The sequence below is a fragment of the Urocampus carinirostris genome, chromosome 20 (genome assembly GCF_059441175.1).
Source record: "Urocampus carinirostris isolate Australia breed hairy pipefish chromosome 20, RoL_Ucar_1.0, whole genome shotgun sequence".
NCBI lineage: Eukaryota > Metazoa > Chordata > Actinopteri > Syngnathiformes > Syngnathidae > Urocampus > Urocampus carinirostris.
Genome location: NC_142368.1, coordinates 4711441 through 4739245, shown reverse-complemented (window position 1 = coordinate 4739245; position 27805 = coordinate 4711441). Strand labels below are relative to the sequence as shown.

The 27805-nt window shown below is 37.8% G+C and overlaps 1 protein-coding gene across 2 annotated transcripts; it reads right to left on the bottom strand.

Annotated features, from left to right (window-relative positions):
* Positions 1-701: 701 nt before the first annotated feature.
* Positions 702-26680, bottom strand: dpf3 (double PHD fingers 3). 2 transcript variants are annotated; one of them, XM_088325303.1, is made up of 12 exons: positions 26509-26680; positions 18324-18484; positions 14776-14883; positions 11273-11406; positions 11090-11185; positions 8878-8950; positions 8598-8639; positions 6123-6263; positions 5922-6050; positions 3252-3364; positions 3095-3176; positions 702-1332 (listed from the first exon to the last, which is right to left on the bottom strand). In XM_088325303.1, the coding sequence occupies exons 1-12, from the start codon at positions 26538-26540 to the stop codon at positions 1265-1267; spliced, it is 1179 nt and encodes a 392-aa protein (XP_088181429.1). In that variant the 5' UTR covers positions 26541-26680; the 3' UTR covers positions 702-1264. The 2 variants fall into 2 exon arrangements, with proteins under 2 accessions (XP_088181429.1, XP_088181430.1); XM_088325304.1 differs by lacking the exon at positions 8598-8639 and having other exon boundaries at positions 26509-26678.
* Positions 26681-27805: the final 1125 nt, after the last annotated feature.

Genomic DNA, 27805 nt, shown 5'->3' with positions numbered 1-27805 from the left:
AGAACTCCTCTTTCCACGATGCTTTTAATGTACGTTTACGTTTTGTAGTGTCATCCATTTTGTTAGCTTCTTTCGAATCTTTCCACTGGGGCCGTGGTTTTGGCCTGATTCCTAACCACTTATCGATTTTTCTTGTGTTCTCTGTGCGTCTAAATGATATGCAAATGAGCGACCTTATAATGCTTGGGAAAGTCCGGAAGCACGAAGTTATTCGATGCAGGCATCTGATTGGCTGCCGAGTATGCAAATTGCTAAACGAACCAAAATTCTGAAATTTCCAAACCGAACCAAGATTTCCAAATTGGAGTAAAGCAAAGGTCTCATCTCATCTCATTAGCCGTACCGCTTATCCTCATTAGGGTCGCGGGGGGGCTGGAGCCCATCCCAGCCATCTTCGGGCAGTGGGCAGGGGACACCCTGAACTGGTTGCCAGCCAATCGCAGGGCACACGGGGACAGACAACTCATTCGCTCATTCACACCTAGGGACAATTTGGACCGGCCAATTCACCTGAAATGCATGTTTTTGGAATGTGGGAGGAAACCGGAGTGCCCGGAGGAAACCCACGCAAGCACGGGGAGAACATACAAACTCCGCACAGAAAGTCTGGAGCCGGATTTGAACCCACGACAGGTTCCCATGACATTAACTGTGCCGCACAAGCGCTAACCACTGCGCCGCCGTGCTGCCCTAAAGCAAAGGTTTGATTTGAAAAAAATAATTTGAAAAAAAATTGAAACAAAAGATTTTTTTTTTCTTTCTTGTAAAAGTTGTCAGCCACCCGGGCATCTGAGCAGACATTATTTCAGACACTGGTTATTACCACATTGTAATTATTAGAAGTAGGGTTTAAATAGGATCAGTAAACCACTTAAACAACATGCCGTTTGGAACCCAAATAACCAAGAAAATCACAATGACCTATCACTGTGGTGCAATTTTCAAAACAGATCCGCGGACTACTCAGGTGTGCTCAGGGGGCCCCTGATATATACTCACTGAACAACTCATCAAGTTCTCTCATTTTTGAGTAGAAATATAAAAAATGTTGATATACTGTAGTAGCTCTATGATGGCCCACCTAAATTAAAATAAAATAAACCGCAAAGCTCATTTTCCTATGCGGTCTAAAGATGGCGGAGCCAGCGTAAGTTACATGATTCTTTCGGATGACGTGTCACGAAAAAAAGGGATTGTTCCGCTTGTGTACCCGACGAAATGGCCGATTGTGTCGAGGCGATATCGTAAGCGATCCCGGCGGCGATTAGGCGTCGCCAAAGGATGAAGCCTTGTCCTTCAACAGGTCCAAACACACATGGCAGCTCCAACTCCCTGGAGACACAAACATGTGGATGAATATATTAAGGAGAAATCATAAAGACAGTAGACCCCCCAGGATACGGCAACACCGCCATATGACGTTTTCACTTGACGGTGGGGATGTTTTTTGGGTCACCACTCTTTTTTCCCCACTATATGACATCAACAGCAAATTATTTTGCGTGTCATAAACCTTTAAATAAACGTATAGGTCCGCTATTAGAAGACGTCTCACAAATCACACCATTGCGAAAATTCTGAAATTCTATTGGCTGAACTTCTTCCCACAATGACTTAAACCTTCATTCAATTCAGATTTTCATGTGCTTGGAGAAGACTGTGCGAGTTGGCAATACAATACAGTGTTTATATGCTGTAAGTCCCAAAGTTTGCACTGACGCGAAAGGGAGAAGCAAAATATGGCAACCATGGGAAGGAAGTGCTCTGTCATGATTACCGATATGCATCACCTGCGCCCGCTCCTGTGCCAACTGCCTTGGACTCTAATTGGCTCTCTGTCCTTATTCAAACCCACTCCTATATGTCCCCTGTTGTCAGTCCGTCTACCAACCTCAGTTAACACTAGGCAAGCCTTTTTCTGACCCTGACTCCCACCTGTTTTTGCTCCCGTCTGTCCCCCGGTTTTGACCCGTTTTTGATCCTGACCACGTCTACTCTCCCGTCCCGGCTTTTGACCTCTTTTTGTCCTTGGCCACGTCTACTCTCCTTTCCTGGCTTACGACTCGCTTCCATTCCCAACCACGTTTTTGCTCTCCTGTCCCGGCTACTGGCCCGTTTTTCCGTTCCCGACGCCGCCATCGCTCGCCATGGAGGATCCACTTCCACGTTCAGAGCGACCTGCTTCCTGCGTCCATCAATCGCCGGATCGTGGGCGCAACCCTTTCTCTTCCTTCATTAAAACTTGTTAGAAACGTAACGTAATTGGGTCCTGTTTCCGTTCTGGTCCTGACATGTTCGAATATAAAATAATAGGAAAAAGGCACGCAAAGCTGTCTCGTAATGTCAGACAGACCCAAACGCAGGACACAAAAAGTAAAAAAAAAACGTTTATGCAATCAAACCTTAAAAGGGGCTGTTTATTTAAGACTAAAGACACACTGACTGACAAGAAAGAGCAGGGAAAGCTCAGGTGGCGGATACTGGGAGATTCTCTTAGGAGGGAAATGTCTTGGGGAGAATGTCTTAACATGTAGAGCTTGAGATGAAGAGCTCGGGGAAAATGTCTCGAGGAGAGTACATTGACAACCCAGCAAAGAGCCATCTGTGATGGAAAAGGATGTACTGCAGGCGCCACACCTTGACAGAAGTGCTAACCTCGCTAGGTTGTATGACCTTAAACAATTGGGGCTATAATTAAAACAAGGGGCGAGGAAATCTTAAAGACCCGACAATACACGCAAGGGGAAGTTTCTTAAATCAGGTTCTTTTTTTTGAATCTCCACCATCTGCGTCCACCTGCAACTCTACTTAACCAGCTCAAAATATGTCACTCAAGGGTTTTTATTAAATGTAATTTTTCTTTACATGTATATCTATTAATAAGATGTAATCATATGCATGTATATTACGCATCAGTGGTGCTTGCTACTGTATGATGGTTTTCATGTTTTTTATCAGGGGTATTGTTGATTCAGAACCAATTCCTATAGGTTTTTCTCCTTCCCTATACAGCAATTTCACTTTGCGATCCCCACTTCAGAACGGATTAACGTCATATCCCGGGTTCTACTGTGTAAATATAACTTGACGCTACCTTCTGGAGGCTGAGTCATGGGCGGCTTGAGGCAGTACATGTGGTAGCCTCGGTCGCAGTCATCACAAAACAGAAGCTGGTCCTGAAGGCAGATACGTTTTTTTCCATTAAAAGTTCTCATGCGATATAAAAATGGATGTCAGTTGAGGGTACTTACATCGTTTTCGGAGGTGCCGCAGAGACTGCAGGATTTGCACTCAATGCACTGCCACTGGTACGTCCTCACCGCGTGCATCATGTTGTCGGTGAACTGCAGACATGTCGGGTGGCCTGCCGTGAAAACCAGAAATTAATTAATGCCCGATTTGAATTACCGTACTTTCCGCACTATAAGGCGCACCTAAAAGCCTTTATTTTTTTTCAAAAGCTGACCATGCGCCTTATAATACAGTGCGCCTTATATGTGGATCAATATTAAGTCGCAAAGTCTTGCAACTAAGGCAAGCAGCCGCCGACTAGATTTTCCCCCGAAGGCGAAGTAGTCCGCGGTGTATGCTGGGATTTATATACCGGCGTTTCATTTCCTAACCAATGTGTCAATCATCATTTGAATCAGTCACTATTGGCTAAAGTTATTCGGAGGTAAAGGGGGCGGATCCTTTTTATCATTTACAGGCTCGCATAGGCTAAAGGGGCGAAACAAAGCTTGCAATTGGCCGAAAAAGATGAATGTGAATCACACGTTTGTTGGGTTGCACTACGGCATAGAGAAAACATTTTTTAATATTCTGTATTTGTAAATATTTTACTCTCCTAGATTTACTACACTCACGGTTGTAAGAAGACCATGGTTATGTATCATTATTGAACGTGATGGCTGCAAGAGAACTTCGGTGAGCTATGCGGCTTTATATTTTCCAGGTATCTTGTTTTAGAACGATCTTGATGTTTCTGTGATGAGTCTATTTTTACACTAAATTCAATTCAAAGTGTTTATTGTCATATACACAGTAAAGAACCCTGTTTCCCTGCACAATAAAATTCTTACTTTGCTGTCCACACAGTTGCCAGCAAAAAATAAAATGAAAACTAAGAAATGTTTGGCATTTCTTGAATCCCAAGACTTTAACCTTTCGAATGATATTTGGAACAATGCATTTGAGTGATTGGTGACATCGTACAGACACTGTTTCCGTACATGTCTGAGACACGTATTTGCTTCTTTGCAAGCTTTCGGAATGTTAATGGGGTAATAAGTTTGACTGAACTATCTGACTGTTTTGTCGACGTTCCCATTGTAGCACCTTATAATCCGGTGCGCCTTATGTATGGAAAATATAGGACCAAAAACTATTTTTTGGGGGTGCGCCCTATAACCCGGTGCGCCTTACAGTGCGGAAAATACGGTACCAGTAATTTAATGTAATCACATTAAAACTACAATAAACCTGACAGTAGCAATAATGTAGATATAGTTGCTTTGGATCCAGGGACCACAGAAGCTATAGCTCTAATTCCAGAGTTAAAACAAAATAGTTGAGGTTGCTTTAAAGCTTTAACTCATGGTTAAGATTTAACTCCAGCAGTTTTGAGGAGTTAATGTCAGATTAATGCTACTAACGCAGCATTTTGAGCATTGACTTCGGAGTAATGCCCAAAGAATTAAAGCAGCTATACAGAGTTAACTCGAGTAACAATTTACTTTAACGGAAGTTCTAAAAAGTGTTTTGTAGAGTTTAGAGATTGATTCTCAGAGCTACTTTAATTCTACTGAAGCACCTTTAAAGTAATAACTTCAATGATAATTGATACACAGATATGTACAACAGTGAATAACTCCAGTTTAAACTACTATTCCAGACATAAAGCTTTAACTCAGTTAAAGATTGTAATTTGATCATTTAAAGCGTTGAATTTGAGCCGATTTAAAGTATAAACACCAGGGTCAATGCCAATAAACTAGATTTCAAGCATTAACTCTGGATATGTTTTTAAGAGATGTACTAGTTGTAAGTTAACTCAAGTTAAAACTTTAATTCCGGACTTAAAGTTTCAACTCAGGTAAGAATTGTACATGAATAGGTTGAAGCGTAAATTTTGAGCTATAGAGCTAACTTCGGAGTTAATGCAGCTTTAAAATATTAACTCCAGAGTCAATAAAACTTTTGCAGCTATAAAGCATTAACTGAAGAGCTAATGTTTTAAAAGCAATGAAGCAGCTGTAGGGTGTTAACTCGATTTAAAATTTTAATTTAGGACTGTACTTTTGTACCAGTTTCACTTGAAGAGTTAGAAGTTATTGCTACTAAATCAACTTAAAAGCATTAACTCCAGAGTTGATCCTTCTAAAGCTTGAACTTAGTCAACACTAGATTTGTTTTCTAATCATAGCGTTTGTTTTGAGCTGCTTTGAAGTATGAAAGCAGTTTTAAGGTATTAACTCCAGAGTTAATGCATCTTGAGAGTTAATGCAGCTTCAGAACTTGATTATAGTCAACCATAGTTTTGTCTTTTAATTGTAGTGTTATTGTGAGCTGCTTAGTATTAACCCTTTAGTTAATGCTACCAAAGCAGCTTGTGAGCATTAACTCCAGAGTTAATGCTTCTATAGAGTTAATGCAGCATCATAGCTTGAATTTTGTCAAAATAATTGTAAGAAAATCATGATGAGCAGTGTCTCATTAATTCTTGATCATGAGAGCTAACTTTCAAAAACAATTTTAGAATTATTCTATCGATTAATCAGTCGATTAATTTACTTTATTTTGAGTATAAAGAGAGTTAGAACAGAGCATTTGGTGATCATTTTTTTGGTTTGTTTATTTTGGGCTTTTGTCATTGTATTTTGGCAGGATTAAAAAGACGGTAGCTCAAATTTCCGATTTACCAGAACGTCCGCAATCGGAGCAGGACACCAACTCCTCGGCCTGGCCCGTCTTCCTGTTGGACTCCTGGTCGCCCAGGCAGAAGTCACAGTAATCGTTGGGGATGATGATGCCGTCAGGACCTTTCTGAGCTGCGGTGAGATAAAATCGGCCCGTTAAAGAGATTCGAATTTTTGCGATCCGTTTCCCACAACAATTCCTACGTTTGTGGTTGTCGGAGGGTCGTGGCGGAGACGGCGCCGGCTCGCTTTCCTTTTCATCTTCGCCGCCTTCTTCCTCCGCCAGGTGGGTGTGAGTGTAGTGGTAGCTCAAGCCGGGACGGTTCTTGTAACGCTTTCCGCAGACTGTAAAACATATACAAATTTAAATAAGAATTAGCGTGCTTTGATTAGAAATAATCAAAAAAATCATTTGTAAGTACCTTACATGTCGACTAAGAGAAAGTCTAGCTAATACCTATTTGAACTCATTTACTGCCAGTAGTCGGGAAAAAATATATATTTTTGAATATTTTACTTTGAAGTCAATGCTTTGAAATTGCTTTAACTCTTGAGTAAATACTTTCAAAATGCTTTCTTAAGTTAATGCTTTGACTTTATGAATGTGATTTGAACTATTTCAAACCATGCTTTTTGTTATATTTCAATTAGGGTTTTTTTTTCAATTTATTTATCAATGTGTAATTTTGTTTTAAACTCAATTGAATATTTCTACAAATATTTTTTTTACATATATACATATATATCTATACACATACATACATATATATATACATACAAATACATATATATATATATATATATATATATATATATATATATATATATATATATATATATATATATATATATATATATACATATATATATATATACATATATATATATATATATATATATATATATATATATATATATACATATATATATATATACATATATATATATATATATATATACATATATATATATATATATACATATATATATATATATATATATATATATATATATATATATATATATATATATATATATATATATATATATATATATATATATATATATATGGATTAAATTATTTACTTGACTTTATATCTGCGGAAGCATATAAAAAATAACATATTGATAAAAACTAAGAGTTTTTATTTTCGGGATTATTATCTCACAAAATTTACATTTTTCTAATTGGATTATTTGCAGTGTTGTTTAGATGCATCTATGGCCGCCAATGGCAGTGAATGAGTTAATGGACAAATAATGAGGTGACAAAAGTTAGAGCTTTAACTCTTGTTTTAAAATACCATTAAAACTTGTATACAAGAATCAAACAATTAATTCAAGATTTAAAGCATATTTTAAAGATTTTACTCGAGAGTTAAAACAGCTTTAAAGGTTTAACTCCAATGTTAAATACTTAACTTTAACAGCACTTAAATTGATATTTGACCTCTACAGCTGTTAATGGTAGTCAATGAGTACTAATAAATGTTTAAGCTTTAACTATAGAGTTAAAATAGCTTTTAAACTTTAACACAAGAGTCAAAGCATTAATAAAAAAATGTTTTTTTAAAGTATTTACTCTATAGTTAAAGCAGCCATAATGGATTGTCAATGTCTATAACGGGCAGAGAATGACGCAATAAACAAAATAAATTAGTGCTGACAAAGTTAAATCTTTAACTCCTTAGATAAAAAATGTGCAAAACAAGAGTCAAAACAGTGACTTAATAGTTAAAGCGGCTTTAAAGCGTTAACTCCAAAAGTTAATATAGAACTTTGACAGCGCAATAATAGGTATTTTACGTTTATAACCATAAATGGCAGTGAATGAGTTGATAGTTGAGAAAAACGAGCGCCGACTAAAGTTAAATCTTTAACTCTCGAGTTAAAAACGTTTTTGGAAACAAAATCAAAGCTTTGACTCAAGCATTTAACTGTTTTTGAAGTATTAAATCTAGAGTTTAAAATATGCTGACAAATATTAAAGCTTTGAGTTAAAAGGGCTGTAAAACAAGGGTCAAATAATAAACTCAAGAGTTAAAGCATTTTTGGAATATCTACTTAAGAGTTACAGCAGCTTTAAAGCTTTTACTCCAAAGTAACCTGTTCTACACCCGCCAATGGCAGTGAAAGAGTTACTAGCCAAGAAAATGAGTGCTGACTAAAGTTAAAACTTTAACTCTTGAGTTAAAAACCTTGAAACAAAATCAAAGCATTAACTCAAGTTTTTAAATGTTTTTGAAGGATTAACTCTAGAGTTTAAGCAGTTTTAAACCTTTAACCCAAGAGTCAAAGAAATAAATCAGATTTAAAGCTCTAACTCTCAAGGTAAACATTCAACTTTAACAGAACTAAAGAAACTATATAGATTAGTGGATTTCATAATTATAATCTAGAAAGTACGATAGGTTACAGTTTTGGTTAAGGACATGACAAAAAGTGGAAGAAAAACTAAAACATTGAGAGAGCCTTTAAAAATGTGTTTTTTATATTTCTCATATATTTTTGCGGTCTAAATCTGTGTAAACTTTTCCTATCCACCTTCAATGGAGAGACATGCGTGCGGTCCAAAACAGCCATTTTGCCTCGTCATTAGAAAGCGTTAATGACATGCTAATTTAGCGTTAAAAAGCCGTTAGTGACAGCACACAGGAAGAAACACCGGAGGACAGATACCTTCTTCAGTCTTTTTTGAGTTATGCTTTGGTTTGTGTCTATCTGGAACAGAGGAGACACACAAGCAAAGAAAAAAAAAAGAAAAAAAAAAGAAAAAGACGGACAGGATTCATTCATTTTGCTTTTCCCAAGAGAGATTCATTCATCAGTGGGCATCTGCAACGCTTCCTGTAGGAGAGGAGCATGCTAATATGGACAGAGCGCTCTTTCTTCATGCCGGAAGCGACTTGAAGGGACTTTAAATAGATCGAATCAACAAATAAAGTTTTTTTTTTCTTACTGTCACAAACGTAAGGTTTGTCCTGGTCCTCCAGACTGACGGCTTCCGCCTTCTTGCGACTAGAGCCTCTGTTCTGTGAAGAAAAGGAAACAATATGTTTCAAAACACAGGACGTCTGATACACACGATAAAAAAGCGCAAATCTTTTCTTCTTCTTCGCCGAAAAGTAGTGTCTTCTTTAGCAAAAACTTAGCTGAAAAAAATTACAATTCTATAATGCAAACGACTCGCCTAATTCTGCACTAAAGACTAGCTTATTCCATTACTCCAAAAACTAGCCTAATTTTCTCCGCCTAATAATAGCCTTGTCTTCTTCTATGCTAAAAACTAACTTATCATTCCAAAAGGAAAGATCGAGTATATACACTCCAAAAAGGTTTCCCCTTTTCTAAAAAAAAAAACTAGCATCTCTCTTCTTGTAGCCTTTACTTCCTTTATAGCCAAAAACTAGCTTTGTTGTTAGAAGACCTCATCTCATCTCATCTCATCAGCTGCACCGCTTATCCTCAGTAGGGTCGCGGGGTGTTAGAAGACCTGAAACTAGCAAAACATAACATATTTGTCTTCTAGTGTCTATGCTCAAAACTAGCGTCCTCTTCAATGACAAAAACTCGGCTCTTCTTCTGGTTTCTTAAGTACAAAAAACAATTTTCTTCTATGCTGAAAACTAGCATTGTCTACGTCACCGAAAACAAACGTCCTCTTTACTGAAAGCCAAGCTGAAAATAAGCTTTATACTTATACGATGAAAAATACTCATTTACTTCATGTTATTCTTTTGCACTGAAAACCAGATTCGTGTTTTTCTACACCAAAAACTACTATCTTTTATGACCAAGAAATAGCATCGTTGTCTTCTACTGCCCTCTTCTTCTAGGCCCAAAACTAGCGTCCTTTTTACTCCTACAGCAAAAACTCACATGTTCTTTAAGTCTCGTCTTTTTCTACACAAAAATGTGTACTTTGAAAACTAGCATAAACAGGCGTCATCTTCTTCGACTCTGAAAACTAGCTTATTCTTCATTCTTTCACCACAGACTAGCAATTTGGTCTTCATCGGAAACAACTCTCATTTTCTTCTTATCCTAAAACTAGCATCCTTTTTTTGTTTTTGTGAAACAAAACGATCATCCTCATCTTGTACGTCAATGTCTAGTGATATCTACTTATATAGAAAAAACTAGCTTCACGTTTTTCACAGAGGACAAGCATCGTTTTTTTACTCTGAAAATTATTGTTTTTCTTTTAAATCCAAAAACAGCATCCTTATCTTCTACGACAAAACAAGTAGCGTTAACTTATTTTATAGAAAAAACGAGCTTCTACTTGAGTGCCGATAAATTTACATCTTCTTCTACGCCAATAACTAGCGACTTCTTCTTCTATGACAAAAACTAGCATCTTCTCCTTCTATCGTTGTATTCATCGCAGCAAGAAGTGCAAGAGAAAAAATGAGCTGCAGTTTTAAATACGTCCACTTGATGTTACCCAAGCCAGGCACCACTTGCAGAGCAACTGTAGTAGTATTTCTCTTTTTTAATTCTCATCTCTCTCTTTACCTCTCTTCTTTTGTTTTTCTAGTTTTGTCCTTCTCTCTCTCTTTCCTTTTTACTCTTTCTTTCTCTCTATTTGTCTATGCCTCTCTCTCTAATACTCTCTTATTTTATCTTACTCTCTCTCTCTCTTGTTTTATCTCTCATTCTCCCTTTTTTCTATTCCTCTCTCTCTTTTCTCTTTCTTTTTCACTTTTTCTTCTTTTTGCTCTTTTTCTCTTTCTTTCTCGTGTTCACTCTTCTTCCCTTTCTCTGTCTTTTTCTCGTTCTCACTTTCCTTCTTTATTTCTCTGTCTTTCTTAATGTCTTTCTTTGTCTCTTTCTTATTTCCTATTCTCTTTCTCTTCTTTCTTATTCTCTCTCCTTTTTTCTCCCTTTCCCTCTTTATTGCTCTCTCCTTTTTTCCATTTTCCTCTTTATTGCTCTCTCTCTCTCCGTTTCCTTTATTCTCTCTTTCTTTCTTTCCTTCTCTCTCTTTCCCCTTCCCTCTTTTTTTTTCTTTTTCTTAAGCCTATTAGTCCGGCTCCGATGAAATTCTTTTTAGCATTTGGCCCCCATCCAAAATTAATTTGAAACCCCTGCTCTAATCTCTTTGATAAAAATAATTTATATATATATTGTGCAAAAATCAGTAGTAGTGCGCCCATTTTTTGACTCACTTTGCCTCTGTTCCTGTTCTTCCTTTTTGGGGTATCTGCTTCGAAGTCTTCATCGTCTTGGAAAGCGTCACCATTTTCCTCGGCTTCCAGAACTCTCTGTGCCAGGAACGATGCAAAACAAATATATTCAAAACATAAATTCATGAAAACAAATTGAATAAGGTGATATCAAATATATGTCACTTGTATTTCCAGCAAAGTCTCCTCCTCCTTGCAGACATTTCCTTTCTTCTCCAGGACGTTGTCGCTCCTGAGGAGGGCCTCCAGGGCCGTAGCCTCCCCAGGGGGGCCCTCGCGTTTGGGGGCCAGCTCGGCCTCTAAAGAAAAGCAAAAAGATTGAATTTTAGTATTCTTTATCTAACTTGGGTCACACGGTAGAGGCAGAAATGGTCTGAATTACTTCAAGGAAAAGGCTGAATATTTATCATTGGGGATGTTCAAAACCAATTTTTTCAGTCTGATACCGATAATAAACTCTTGAGTAGTCATTGGTACCAAATACTGGTACCACAAGTAAAAAAATACCCCTCCCTATTAATATATTTTCTATAAGGTTTGCCATAATCTAATGACGATCATTCATTCCTTTAATTATTAGGAATGTTCAATACCACTTTTTTCTAGTTTGATATCAAAACTAGCTACCGATACCACTTACAAAAAATTAACAGTCAATCCTTATAAATTATCTTTAAAATTGCATTAAAATAATAACAGTCTTTTATCCCTGTAATTTCTAATTCCCGTTGTTTGATACCACTTTTGGTCAGTTGGATACCGATACTAAAGCCTTAAATTGTCATTGATACTAAATACCAATGCCACGAGTGAAAATAATTCCCATTGTTCCTGATTTTTCTTTCACTCCTTGAATTTCTAGCTCTTGTATAAAATGGCCACTAGAGGTGAATATGGGTACTGATCAATTACGCTGGTATTTTTGATATTTCAAAAAAACAACAACGCTTTATTAGATCATTCATAATGAAAGCAGTTTTATTAAAGTGATCATCATCATAATTCACCACTAGAGCTCGCTGTAGCTTAAAATTTAGCTTTAGCAAAATTCGCAAGCCTACATCCATATATCCTTGCTCGATCAGAGACAAATTTTCGCCAGCACCGAGCTGGATACACCTGGAGTAGCTGAAAAGAGCGTATAGCCGGAGTTGGTCAGAGCTGGTGTAAGTGACTACCTCGAGCAGCTAGTGTGAAAAGCTGCTAAAAAGAAGGAACCTGACACTAAGGGACGAAGCAAGCTTTTTTTACATGGCGCAGCTCACAATAACAATAGCAATTAGACGTTGCCTGCGGCTATGTGGCTAGCACGGGTGGCTAGAGAAGGAAACTGTAGAAAAAGAAGGTACCTGAATCATATGTATGTTTATGAGATAGTACATGTGTCTTTGCTTGTTTTTTCAGTCAATAATGTTTTATTTAAATGAATCAAGCATATCTACACCACTAAGGGTCGCTCTATAATACTAACTAGGGCTTTGAAAAAAACCCATTCTTTTTTACGACTTAATACTCCTCTCAATTCAGCTTTTGTCCCCTCTTTTCTCACCTATTTGACGCTGACCTTGTACATGTTCTCAGACACAAACGGTGCTGCTAAGGAAGTATTAAATAAACATGAAAAAAATGTGCAAGGGGAGCGGTAGCATTCCTCGTTTCGAACTAGGCCTGCCGTGTTTGCATTTTTGGGGGGGTTGGTAAAATAACTCTCGGAACTCATTGCATCTGGAGGACGACCAGGAAAGACGAAAAATACACAATGGCGGCAAGGCGGGGACAAAACTCCCCCCTTGTCGCTTCCCTCCCCTCTTATCGGGTTCCTGGTATTCATAAATCCCCCCGAAAAATCTAATGCTTCATGTACAAATGATTAGAGGCCCGGGTAGGGGTGTTGTAGTACTGCGGTATCTGTGTACTTGTGTTGCTACACAACAGTAAGAAGGGGCATTGATTTGGGGAGGGGGGACGAAATGAACCTGGAGACCTGGTTAACCAAAGCCAGATGGTCCAATCGTCAGCCTTAAAGCGACACTGCAATCATATCAGTGACTTTTCCCTTATGGTCATGTTTTCAACAGGTTATTTTCCATTGACTTTTGTGAGAGCCTGATCAGTGGACAATCTAGGGTAGCCAGGGGACATATTGGTGTCCTGTTCTTCTAAAACAACATGCTAACTTTTTCTGTAGCTTTCACTTCTTTTAAAGCAAAAGCAAGCATCTATTTAAAGACCAGAAACTAACCTTGTCTCCTTCTACTCCACTAAAAACGTGTGTTTTCGAAAATCACTAGCGTTCTCTTCTTCTACGCCAAAAAGGTTGCGCTAAAAATTTGTATCGTCTTCTTCAAAAACAAAAACTAACATTTTCTTGTTGCTTTCACTTCTATTATGGTAAAACCTAGCTTCTAATACACGCGGACTAATACACTCTGAATAGCTCGCTCTTTACGGCGATAACTAGCGTCCTCTTCTACGACAAAAATATTACGATAAAAATTAGAGTCATCTTCTTCCAAAACAAGGGTTTTCTTGATTTTTTCACTTCTTCTATGGCAAAAAATAGCTTTTTAAAAGCTACAAACTAACATTGTCTACTTTAAAAACTAGCGTTTTATGCCAGGAACTAGCATTCTCTTCTTCAACGACAGAAAACATTACTTTAAAAAAATTAAGGTCCTCTTCTTCTTAAACAAAAAAATAGTATTTCATTGGAACTTTCACTCGCTTTTGGGCAAAAACTAGCTTCTTCTCGAAAGCCTAGAACTTACATCGTCTACTTCTTCCACTCTGAAAAGTAGCATTTTACGCTAATAACTAGCGACCTCTTCTTCTACGAAAAAAAACCATTACAATGGAAATAAGAGTCAATTTCTTCAAAAACTAGAATTTTCTTGTATTATTCACTTTTTAATGGCAAAAAAAGCTGCTTCTTGAAAGCCGCAAAGTAACACTCTACTTCTTGTACTCTGAAAACTAGCGTTTTATAATAATAATTAGCAATCACTTCCTCTACCACGAAAACATTACGATCGAAATTAGATTCCTTTTCCTTTAAAACAAGAATGTCTGTGTATTTTTCACGTTTTAATGGCAAAAAATATATATTCTTGAGCGCCACAAAGCAACATTTTCTACTTCTTCTACTAAAAAAACTAGCTTCTTCTTGAAACCCATGAAGTAATATCGTCTACTTCTCTACCATCCTTGAAAGGTAGCATTTTACGCCAATAACAAGCGTCCTCTTCTTCTACGATGACAAAAACATAACCATGGAAATTACATTCATTTTCTTCAAAAACAGGAATTTTCTTGTATTTTTCACTTTTTAAGTGGCAGAAACAATTCTGTGAAAGTGGCAAAGTAACATTGTCTACTTCTTCTACTTTGAAAACTAGCGTTTAAAGACAGAACCTAGCATTCTCTAATTATACGACATAAACTAGCATTTTATTGGAACATTTTATGGCAAAAACTAGCTTCTTTTTATAAGTCACATCGTCTATTTCTCTACCACTCTGAAAGGTAGAATTTTACGCCAATAACTAGCGACCTCTTCTTCTATGACAAAAACTAGCATCTTCTCCTTCTATCGTTGTATTCCTTTTACACATTTCGGACAGAAGGACAAAACCTGATTTTATTCATAATCTGTGAGATTTGTTGCCCACCTAGCCGGAGCTCACACAAGCGAAGCTGAGGATCAAGTGGTGGGTGCAGCCGTCGCTTTTTCCGCCAGCAACGTGCCGGGTAGGCGTACATTTGTCCCGACACCCTGGCTGGAACACACATATTTAGAAAAATTATTTTTAACAAGCTCAGAATTGAAACAAAACTGCCATTGATAACACAAAACACACACAAATAAGGGAGTGTTCTCTCTAATGATCCACATATTTCAGGAAATCCCACTTAGGCCGTTTGTCACCGTAAGGGACCACACTAGGTTGATTTATTTCGGTCTCTGCGGAAAAGAAAAGGAGGCGGTAGTGGATTCGAATGCCGCCCGCAAATTGCAGGGTGCGGCCAGTGCAGCGCTGTGGAAGGGGGGGGGGGGGTATTTGTGTCCGGCTGGGTGCAAAACAACCTGTTTTGGGGGGTTTTGTGTCATGCAGGTGCAGCACAATGCATTAACTATTTAAAAAAAGGAAAATAGTATTCGTGTGTCTTTGTAGGGCTGCAGCAAGAAATTATTTTATGATTCGCTGAATCGTTGATTCATTTGTTGATTAATCTTAAAATGGGATTTTAAGGTTCTGTTGGTATTATAAAAAATCATGCATGGACTTGCTCCCTCATATCTTTCAGATTTAATATTCCCCTATGTTCCGGTCCGGAGCCTTCGCTCTGAAAATGCTGGTCTACCAGTGATCCCAAGAGCCAAGAAGAGATCCGCAGGTTCGAGAGTGTTCTCCATTTGGGCCTCGTAGCGTATTATGAACTGACCGATAACAGATAATGGATAATGAATAAAGAAGATAGATCAATAACCCTTAAAAATTGAATTTGGGCCTCGTTGGTGTAGAATGCTCTAAAACAGGGTTGTCAAACTCATTTTAACTCGGGGGCCACACGATAGAACAAAAATTCTGTCGGGGGCCGGACTAGTAGATTGAGGAGAAAGAAAAAGAGAGAAAGAAAAAGAGAGGGAGAGAAAAAGAGACAGGGTGGGATGAATATAAAAAGAAAGAGAGAAAGAGAGGGAGAAAGCGTGAGAAACAAAAAAGAGATAAAAAGTCGTGAGAGAGAGGGAAAAGAAAGGGAGAGGAAGAAAGAAATCCAAAGAGAAATAGAAAGACAGAAGGAGAGAAAAGAGAAAAGAAAGCGTGAAGGGTATGAAAAGAGAAAGAGAAAAGAGAGGAAAGGAAAAAAGGAAATTAGAGCAAAAGAGGTTAAAAGACAGAGACAGAAAGAGACAAAGAGCAACAAAGGAAGAGAAAAATAGAGAAAGAGACAGAGACAGAGAGTGGGAGAAAAGGGGTGGAAAAGAGAGAGAGAGAAAGAAAGAGAGAGAGAGAGAGAGAGAGAGAGAGAGAGAGAGAGAGAGAGAGAGAGAGAGAGAGAGAGAGAGAGAGAGAGAGAGAGAGAGAGAGAGAGAGAGAGAGAAATACAAGTACAGTGTCTTTGTGAGAGGCATCTGGCTTTGGCAACATCAAGTTGACATATTTCAACCTGCAGCTTGTTTTTCTCTTGCGCTTCTCTGAGTGTTGTCTCGTGGGCCGGATTCAATATCTTAGCGGGCCTGATCTGGCCTGCGGGCCGCCTGTTTGACACCTGTGCTCCAAAACCTCAGTGGAACTGTTTAAATCTAGGCTTAAAACACACTTGTATTCTATAGCCTATGAATAACCTATATTTTACAGTGACAAAATCTGTGTATTAATTGTTACTACAACATCCATTGCAGCCTGGTCATCTTGGAAGGGGGATTACCTGATGTGCAGTCCCTTCTCAAGGTTTCTTCATTTTCCTCATGCTGAGGTTTTTGAGTTTTTCCTTGCCCTCATGTAGGTTTTAGATCAGGGGATGGTGTAATTATAGTCTGTTTGCAATAATCTGTGGTCTGTGCAGCCCTTTGAGACTCCTTGTGATAAAGGGCTTTACAAATAAACATGATTTGACTTGACTTGAATTTATTTGTTGATTAATCCATTTAACTAAAAATGTCAAGTTCTTGTGTGCCAAAAACCAACAAATATTCAAATTTAAATCAACTTTGAAAAAAAAAACAGTCTAGCATGCTTGTAAGGCTACAGTAATTACAACTTGATTAATTGTTAATTTTTAAATTAATGAATCAATCAATTCGTTTTTGGTCAACTAAAAATTGCCCATTCCTTGTGTTCTAAAACAAAGATTCAAGTTTAAATCAACTTGAAAAAAACAATCACATTTGCTTTTGTGACTGCAGCAAACAAATATTTTGTAATTCAATTACTTGTTGATTAATTTTAGGATTACTTTGACAATTTATCCGTATTTTTATGATTAACTTGGGGATTAGTTAATTGATTCATCTTGTTAATTTAAAATATGTTCAATCCTTGTGTTCTGAAACAAACCAATATTCTGATTTGAATCAACTTAGAGAAAAAGAAGTAAATTAATACAAATTTTAATTCAAAATTATTCAAAAATTGACAGAAATAGTGATCATCATAAAAACTTCCACCATTTTCTTTTTAATTTCAGAGATCACCAATTTGGAAAAAATAAGCGCCCTCCGCATGTAGCCTGATAAGTATAACGCAACATGTTTTATTTTTATTCAAAACATGAACAATCTATAACGCGGTACATGAAAATTTACTCCACAGAAGTGGAAATCTGAAAGCTTTGCTTTACTTTCAATTTAAAGAAAAAAAAAAGAATCGATTATGATAAAACAGTTGGCAATTCATTTGATTACGGATTTATTGATTTATCTATTTTTTGCTTCTCTCTAAAAGCCAGTTTTCATTGATATATGAAATATGATAGTTTAGTATGAGTAGATCCATAATATATTTCCAGTACCCACGCCGATATTTGGTTGGATTTAGTCATTTTTGGAAAATTTCAGTAGGTACCAGTGTCAAGACCAGAACGAAGACAAGGACCCACTTGCGTTACGTTTCTCTCAGTTTTTATTGGAAAAAGGAAAGGGTTGCACCCACGATCCGGCGATTGCTGGAAAGCAGGTTGCTCTGAACGCGGAAGTGGAACTTCCGTGGCGAGCGATGACGGTGTTGGGAACGAAAAAACGGGTCAGTAGTCAGGACGGGAGAGCAAAAACGTGGTCAGGGTCGGAAACGAGTCGGAAGCCAGGTGAGGAGAGTAGACATAGTCAGGATCAAAAAAACGGTCAAAGCCGGGGAACAGACGGGAGCAAAAACAGGTGGGAGTCAGGGTCTTAAAGGGCTTGCCTAGAGTAGACTGAGGTTTGCAGACGGACTGACAAAAGAGGACAGATAGGAGTGGGTTTGAATAGGGACAGGGAGCCAATTAAAGTCTGAGGCAGTTAGCGCCAAAGGAGCGGGAACAGGTGTATCACAACGGTAATCATGACAACCAAATTAATTCAATGAGAGAAAAAACAGTTACTACCTAATTTGAAACATGTGTACCAGACTTCTTGACACTAAATACGTGAACGTTTCCAGGTTTGATTATCGATTGGGGACCCGACAAAAGTAGTAAAGCCGAACCAAACAACCACCCAGCCCTTTAGTTTTCTCACCTGGCTGTCGCTGGCACTTCTCCATCCAGATGTAGCAGTTGTTCTGGGCCACGCCGGTTTGCGAGTCAAGGAAGGGCATCCGAACGCTGCGCTCGGCACGTAGCCGGGCATTGTAGCTGCGGCAGTGCTCGATGGCATCCTTGTAGAACTGGTCGCCAAGTCTGGAGGGACACGGACTCAATATCATTCCCTATTGGCCAACTCCCGCTCTGAAATTCGCCTCCTAACCTGGCTCTTCACACGAAAACTATGCTGAATACAAAAGCCACACTACCACTTAGTTCGCAGTTTTAGTCATTTGAGTGGTTTGAAAACTGAATTTCACAGAGAACCTGAGCAAAACCTTGGACCAGGACACGTGAATGGGAGCAATCTAAAGGGATATCAGGCGCAAATATGCAAGGAATGCCAAGCTGGTCGAGGACCTGCGTGAAGATTTCACAAAGACCTGTTTAGAGTAAGAGGGTCAGTGAAGGGGCCACTTCATTAGGTCCTGTTGTAATATCAAAATATGTCACTGCCCTTATTAAGTCATGCTTATAACTTCATTTAGTCAAAAGTGATAGTTTGACTTTTATTATTTCAGTTTGCTTTGTGATTTGTAACCAAATGTGGCCTTGGACGGTGTTATATTATACCTTAGATAACCGGCTTGGACAGAGTCTCATGTTACAGTGAAAAACTTACATTTCCTCAAGTTTCACTTCATTTACAACTCTTTCAGCATAAGAGTAATAGTCATCCATTTTGGTCGTTGTGTTAGTTTTTTGGGGATGGACCAAATTGAAGGGGAAGCGGGAAATGAAGGAGGGAGGGTGCTCAAAATAACGATGGTATTGGATAACAATACTAGGAAAAAACTGACAAGCAAACAAGGGGTCATAAATCCCATAAAATATGGGTAAAAAAACTGATAATATCCGAACCTTAAACAAAGATTGAAACAGGAAATGGAAATGCAAGGAACAAAGAAACAAACAAACAAGGGGTCACTAAACTACTGACAAAATGTCAAAACAAGGGACCAGAAACAGAAAACAAAAAACAAATCTGATGAAAACTACCTAACAATGTGTTTTGTCCAAAATGTCATTATAAAGGGTCGGAATGATTAGGGACAGGTGATTGGACACACCTTTGCCCTGTTCCAAATACAGTTGGCGCCCTCTAGGGGAAGATCGAATACACTTTGCACTAGTGAATTTCTACAGCCGTTGTCTTTAGCTCATTTGTGTCCAGAATATTCTGTACATTAAAATTCTAACAAACTGCTCATTGCCTCTAGCCTTTATTTGAAAAACTTACTTTGCAACATCCCAGATTTGAAGGACAGAAGAAAAAATAAGTTTTTCTCAGTACTCTACTAATGTCTAATAGAGGAAGTGGGAATCAAGTAGAAAGTATTCATTTATCTATTTACCGTAATCTTGTAATTTATGGATATGTTTCTGTATTTTGCTTCATGCATTTTGACTGGACTACAATTTTAGATTCCAAGCAAAATTATTCACGTTTTCTATCAGGCTTATCTTGGGTCACCTTCCGCTGCTTCCTGAGGCAACTTCATGCACTGTTACGTAAGCGAGTGACCGTGCGTGTGTGCCCCAATAGACATCACGTGATTTTTGTAGGTTTTTTCGACAGAAAAAGGACGCTGTGATTCCTCATACCAGAATGACTCATGCTTTTAATATTGCATTAATTTTTTTTTCCTTTTGCATCCAAGTTGGTGTCTGATGCTTAAGTGACATGTCTACCTAATTGAGATATTTAGTCCTGGTCTGGTATTAAAGATTTTGCTGCAGAATTATAGTACTATTTTACTGTATGATCTCAATAGGGAGGTGTTTTCATCTCATATTAAGGCAGTCGCGTCATTTGGTTTTGCTTGCCTATACCAATCTGCTGGTATTTGCTCATAGAGACAGGTAATAAAACAATACATTCAACTTCAATGACTCAGTGAAGTCATGACAGAAGAAAAACTTTTTGCAGTATGAGTATGAAGTGTGGAGAAATATTTTTAGCTTGCAAAATCTTCCTAATGTTAATGTTCACGAGTCAGGGCAGTCAAACAAATGTAATAATTTTTCACAGAAAACATTTGTTTGGAGGAACTTATTGCAAACCAAAGATGACTTGAAATTAATTGAAATAAATACATTTTTAATCTTAATCCAAACTATGTTACAAATCCCAATTTGGTTGTGTGTGTGTGTTTGTGTGTGACAGGTCTAAACCAATTTTTGTGAAACTGTACAAAGTTGTAGTTTCGGTCTCCGCGAGCGTCTATAGCTAAGTTCCGTGTCAAGGCACACCAAATAAATACCAACAAAATTTGTAAACATCTGCTTTTGTCTGCATTTTTTGGGGTCTCTGTCGCCCTTTGATGACCAAACACGGTACTGCACTCCCGACCACCCACCACTCCAAGGAGCCGAATACAATCTACATGCATACACACACATATTATATATATATATATATATATATATATATATATATATATATATATATATATATATATATATATATATATATATATATATATATATATATATATATATATATATATATATATATATATATATATATATATATACAGACGCTCCCCTATAACGAACATTTGAGTTACAAACAACGGTACATACGAAAACGTATGGGATGGGATGTGGAAAAATATCCGGACATTGCTCTAAGTTAGATTTTGTATCGTGTGCACCTTTTTCCGAGTATAGGACATTACTGTAGTGCTTCTTTCCGCCGCTACCTACGTGTGGCGCTGTGAGAGCTCACCCAGCATCCAGTCCGAGGAAGAAATCCGGCTTCATCTTCCTAGTTTGTGTGTATACATACTGTACGTGTCCTGTATCGCCAGCGCGCTAAGAACTTCGACATTTTAATTGTTTAATATCTAGTGCATCCATTCAATATGGTTGGTGTAAAGTGTAAAGAAGAGGTGAGCCGTTTCTTTTGAAATGAGAGCGGAATAAGAAGGCATGATGCGGTTGAGGAAATAGTTGCATCTTTTTTTTCTCCCACTTGTCATGGTCGCCTTGGCGACCGGTCTGCCCCGCCCCCTGGGCACCAGCTGAAGCAGTTCAACTAATCGCGTGTCTGCTATTTAAGGCTGGATTGTGGGCTTTGCGGGTGCTGGCTCATTATATATGTACCCTGTCCGTTCTGTTATGCCTTGTCCTGCTTGTTGAGTTGGAAGAAGCCTGTGTTTGCACGTTTTGTTAAAACCTGTTTTGTTCTGTCTTGTCCCTGAGTTATGGACAACTTTTATTTTGATAAATAAAAGTCCTGGATCGTCACGCAATTGAGTTCTCCCTTCCTGCCTCCTGCCTCCGTTCTGGTCCGGTCACCCCGCCTTCCACTCCACCTCGTGACACCACTTTCTACTACGGAGGAGGAAGTCGCTGAACTCTTGAAGCTCATCTTACAAAAGTTAGTTAAACTTAACTTAATTTATCTTTATAAAGCATATTATTTTATAATGTGTTTATTTTTTAGTCCAAAAACAATACAGGATACGTATACAAGCCTTAAACATACTTATATCAACCTTAAACTTACAAACCATAGCACTGAAGCATCTTACGAACAAATTCAACTTACGAACGATCGTCCACAATCTCGTTTGTATGTAGGGCAGCGTCTGTATACACACATGTATAAAATCCGTTTTTTATTTATTGTTATATATATGTATCTATTAATTTATTTAAGCATGTTTGTCCTTCAGTCAAACATTAAGGGCATATTTTATTCTCTATTTCCAATGTGAATCAGCTGAAAATCTGGAGACACAGACATGAACCATCAGAGAAAACTGTTTTTTTTTTCATTCCACCAAGGCACGCTTACATGAATTAAATGTAGAGGAAACACATCAGACACCTTTTGGGATCAATTGACATGTTCATTGAACTCCATGGGATCAAATCTAACTCCTCTGTCACATTTTATAACCGTGTCCTGAACTTGAGAGGCTCTGATTACTTATTTTCTTGAAAAAAACAACAACAATGAATCAATGCCAAACTCATCTGTACAGTTCTATCGGCAAGTGACAAGCTCCAGAATGGCATCTTATGCTGCGGACAAACACAATGCAGCTCAGCTTCTGGATTGAACGACCTCAAAAAATGAATATAAGTCACTCTCTCCTCCTGTTTCAACCTGATTACACAAACAGGGAAATGTGGGGAGAGGGGAGCAAGAAAGCATGAATTGGGTCGGGTTTGGGGGTTGACGCATCGTGGAGGGGGGCACACGTGTTTCCCTTCGACCCGTGTCACCCTCACGCAAACGCTGGTGGGGGTGAAATACACAAAAGGGAAAAGGTGGAAGGGGGATTATAAGAATAATAAAGTGAGGGGGGCTCAAAATGTCCCCGATGCATCCGGGGATAAAATGGATGAAATAATGAATGCATGAACAGAGAGAGAGCAAGGTTCTCTCTTTTTTATGTTCATATGTAGTACATCACGCCGGACTGAATCCCCCTACCCACACTGAAAAACAGCATTAGGGGGAGGGGTGTGTGTCAAAACGACATGAAAAACAAACACATAATAAAAAATTCACAACCCCCCCCGTCAATTCCCCTAGCCCAACCCCCACACGCGATCAAGAGATCATACATATGCGTGTCATGTAAATTCGGCTCTGAAGATGTTTCCTCACCTTGTTCACCTTCATATGTTTTTTTTATTTTTTATTCTTTTGGACATATGGAAAAATCCGAGGTGCATTGAAGGCTTTTGGGGAGATCTTTTTCCTTTGTGTGTAAAAACAAGACATTTTGAGGGTTTATTGCAGGCATAACAGACCTTTTTGAAGCTACTTTCTTGTTCCGGATTAGCGCAAATAGCTACCAGCTCGATATGTATTTTTTAAATAGCAAATTATCAAGTTATTACTACAGTATTAATCTGTAGAAGCTGGGTTTGAATAGGTCTAGTCAACCACTAAAACCTTGTGCCAGTAAGAAATCACATTTCCTAGAAAATTCCAATGATTGGTAAGCTATCTTGAAAAACAGTTTGTGGCCTACTCAGGTGTTCCTGGTGCCCGCGAGCTCCACAATGGTGATCCCTAAACTTGTCGTTAGCTATTTATTTTGCGACACACAGAAAATTGACTATCATTAATTGGGTTAGTGGTAGCAGCAACAAAAGTAAATCAAAGATTTTCAAGGATTTGACACTTTTATCTAAAATAACGTTTTTACTCTCTGTCTTGTCTCACCCACCCACTTTTTAAAGGACTTTCAATTTGTTTTGTTTTTTTACTTTATTGCTTTTGGAGAAAAGTGCTTCTCATTAGACTTCATTTGAATATCAATGTTTCAGATGTAATCCGATTTTACGCTAGCACAACAAAATCATTCAATTGTGTAACTAAATATACCACATATCAATTATCAGCAACATTTTTAAAATATATTTTTTTCCTTGTTGATTAGCGACAGGTAACACGGGTTTTCTGAAATAATACACAGTCATGTTATTACAATGTTCTTACTATGTTATTATCATGTCATTAAGTTATGATTAACAGGATGGGGCTAAAATGGGCTCAGTCAAGCACAAAAACATCTTATTTGGAACCCTTTTCAAAGCTCAGAACTATTTAGAAAAAAAGTATTATTAGTAATCTGAAGGGCGACACGGTTGCTGTGTAGTTAGCGCACAGCCCCACAGAGCAGAGGTTCAGGGTTCAAGGCCAGCTACCGCAGCCTCCCCATGAGGAGTTTGCATGTTCTCCCCGTGCCTGTGTGGGCTTTCTCCGGGCACTACGGTTTCCTCCCACATTCAAAAACACGCATGTCAGGTTAAGTGTGCGGTCCAAATTGTCCCAAGTTGTGAATGGGCGAGTGAGTTGTCTGTCTCTGTGTGCCCTGTGATTGATTGGCAACCAAATCAGGGTGTCCCCTGCCCACTGCCCGAAGATGGCTGGGATGGGCTTCAGCACCACCCCGACACTAGTTATCATAAGCGGTGCAGATAATGGATGGATGAATGAAATCACAACAGTTGTAATGTTATTACTAGGTTGTTACTAACATTACCATCATGTTGTTACAACGTTGCAGTTATTAGGAGTGGGGTTAGGATAGTTCTAAAAAGATTTAGTCTGTCATTATTAGGGATGGTTCATGACTGATCATGTTTATGACTTATTATGGCCCTAAATCTTGACTACTTATAACACTTTCTGTTTTTATCTCCATAAGAAGTTGAGGATCGTCTAGATGATATAGACTCCTTGACCTTTGATTTGGATCGCAACAAAAATTCCAATTTCAATGTCTGGCTCCAGCTGGTTCCTCCTTACTCTTAAGACAACAGATGGTGAGGGCCTCACCAATGCAGGACAACAAAAATAAGCTTTTCTGCAGAAATGCCAGAGCCGAACGCAGTGAGCTAAAGTGCAGCTTGCGTATTTATGTGTGTGTGTGTGGTTCATTCTGCGTCACCATGCCCCTATTCATTTTGGAATACTGTACAGGAAAGTGAAAATAACAGAGAATAGAAAGTGCGCTGCTGGAAAAACAGTTTGAGTGAAAACAGAGTTTGGGATCAAGAGCCTGTGATTTATCCAAACAAAACGTAGGCAAGGCTGTCTTATATTCTGAATCCAAATCATTTTATTTAAAAATTCTTAAATGGCCTTCATTAAAAAGTTAAAAGATGAAACGCAAATGTATTCAACTGGGATGGCAGATACAACTGAACTGTACTTGCTTAAGTGGTGATTATTTTTGCAAAACTCAAACATGTGACTCGGTAGAGATGTATAGAGTATCACATATCACCCAAATTTTCAATAGGGATTAAAACCTAGATCCTCAGACTATGAACCAGACACGCTAAACCAGGGGTCAGCTACCTTTGTGAAGCTGAGAGCTAGTTTGTAGTTACTGATGAGTATGGAGGGCTACCAGTTTGATATGCTTTTTTTTAAATAACAACATATTATATTATTACCATGTTGTAGATAATAAAACTAGAGTTCAAATAGGTTCAGTCAACCACAAAAACATCTTCCCTGTATGAGAGCACTGAGTGATTTACATTAATATATAAAATAGGCGCAATTTTAAAATAGAATTGATCATGTATTTGAAGACACTGATCATCTCAGTTAGAAATCACATTTCCTAGAAAATCACAATGACCCCTTACCGGACCGGTGAGCTATTTTCAGAACCGATCTGCGGGCTACTCCGGTTTTGTTTGACGACCCACAAGATAACTTTCTGATTTAAAAAAAAACTTGATTATTTTTTTTTTACGATGCATCACATTTTAATATCACATTTTTTTCATCAAAATAATAATTTTCAAATTATTTCTTCCTTTAATTTAGGTTTTAAAATTATGATTCCAAAGTAGGACCTGTAGTTTTTTCTTTCTTTAATCTACATAAAAAATACTGTACAGGGGAAACAAAACAAAAAAGGATCATAAACCATGCTAAAAAGAAGGAAATAGCTTGATTTTATTTGATGTAGCCCCCCTCCTTTCGTCTTATAGTAAACACAGCATTAGTGAAAACAAAACGAGATAACGATGAGCAAAAGTCTTGCAAACATTGTCTATCTGTTCTAATACGATTTAACATTATTTTAGTATAATATGCGCATTTTACAGTCGGTGGAGGTTAATTTCCCTAAGGGGACGAATGAATTAAACCTAAATCCAGAGCTAAATTACATGTTTATTCTAGACCTGGAGTTCTACGTCTAATCTCGTTGTAAACAATGTATACTGCGTTCGTAATAATGCTATTAATGACTATTCTATCCTAAATCAAAAAAGAACCACGTAGCTTGGAGCTCTCTGTTTTGGAATGTCAGTTTTTGCTTTTGATATTTTTTGTACAAAAATAAAAAGCAATGAACCTTTAAAAACTAAACGTGATGTGGTCAACTTTAATGTCCTCAAAGTAACCTCAATAACTCCCATTTTCATAGTAAATCATTGTGCAGTCCGTCAAATGTACGCCTTGCATTTGATTACCTGCAGACACGCGTGCACAAAACGTCCAAACAAAAGCATCCTTCACATATCACATTTTCGCTTTGCACGGGCATTCTCCCTCTCGTTTCATTGCATTCACGCAATCACCCCCCGTGCATCTTCCTGTTTAACCGTAACAAACGCGTACTTACGATTTTAAAGGATTCTGAATTGCAGTCGCCATTTTCCAGCAGGACTTGTAACGCAATACTGTATTGCAAATCTCGATGTAGTTTGGAACCCAAAAATAAGAAGGAGGAGGAGAAGGAGGGATCGTTTGGACCTGCAAGAACAACCAATGCGTGCAGCCGCCAAATACGACTGCGACGGAGAGGCAGTGGGCGCGGCTTCGGAATTGTCAAAATCTATAAAAGTTAAATATGATTTAATTTAAAAGTTAAAATTAGTAACACTGTTAAAATGTGTGGTGTTCTTGCCTTGCATTCAAGTCATTTAATCACAGGAAGAACTGAGAAAAACAGAAGATGTAATAATTCAACTAATAAAATACTGATATGCAAAATAGCAATAAATATAATTTTTGGATGGTTATTGAAAAAATATACTGATAAATAAACCAAAATAGTGTTCGTTAAGAAGTGCTAGACAGAGAAAATATCCAATAAGAGCTCGCTACGTCATCTACTATTGTTCCCAGTCGACCAATAGTGGCAAGTCTTTGTTTAAAACCGAAACGGCACACACTTTAACAGGTAATAATTTTATGTAACAAATGCAATTCTAACTATAATAACAGGTTGACATTTTATAGTAAGAATTGACAGTAAGATGGGTAAAAAATACAATTGGCATAAATAAAAGCAGAGTACAAACAGCAAACGCAAGCTGTGTACGTAATCGACCGACGAAATCGACCAATGGTTATCAGTCTTTGTTTAAAACGTAGACAGCACACCCTGTTTGACAAGTAATCATTTGATAGAACAAATAAAATTAAAACTATAGTGACAGGTTGTTACCTTCTAGTGTTAGTTGACAATTAACTGAAAAAAAAACAGTATTAGCATAGATATGCGCATAGTACAAATAGCCAATACAAGCTGTGTACGTCACCCACCGCCTCAAGCGACCAATGGTGATCAGTCTTTGTTTAAAACCTAAATATAATTTTACAGTTGATAATTTGTTAGGAATGAAACAATTCAAATATGAGTTTTTTTGGTCATTTTTTTATTTTTTTTCTGGACGAAAAAGGAATTAAGCGTTTTCAAATAGAGTACATGTCTACGTCATCAACTATGGTGCCAATCGACCAATGGGAAAAGGTCTTTGTTTAAAACCTAAAACGCGCACTGTGCTCAATAGGTAATAGTTTAATAGAAAAAAAATGCAATTCAAGTTATAATAAAGGTGTTTTAGTTTTGAGTATTATTTGACGTTTGGCTGGTAAAATCTAAACAAAAAATGTAAGTAACTAATAGTTCACAA

Coding starts and splice junctions, on each gene's coding strand:
- dpf3 (XM_088325303.1), bottom strand. CDS start 26,540: ATGGCGACTGCAATTCAGAATCCTTTAAAATC. Junction 11,407..14,775: donor CTTGTGTGAGCTCCGGCTAG/GTGGGCAACAAA, acceptor GCTTTTCTTTAG/AGGCCGAGCTGGCCCCCAAA. Junction 1,333..3,094: donor CATGACTCAGCCTCCAGAAG/GTAGCGTCAAGT, acceptor TTGTGTCTCCAG/GGAGTTGGAGCTGCCATGTG.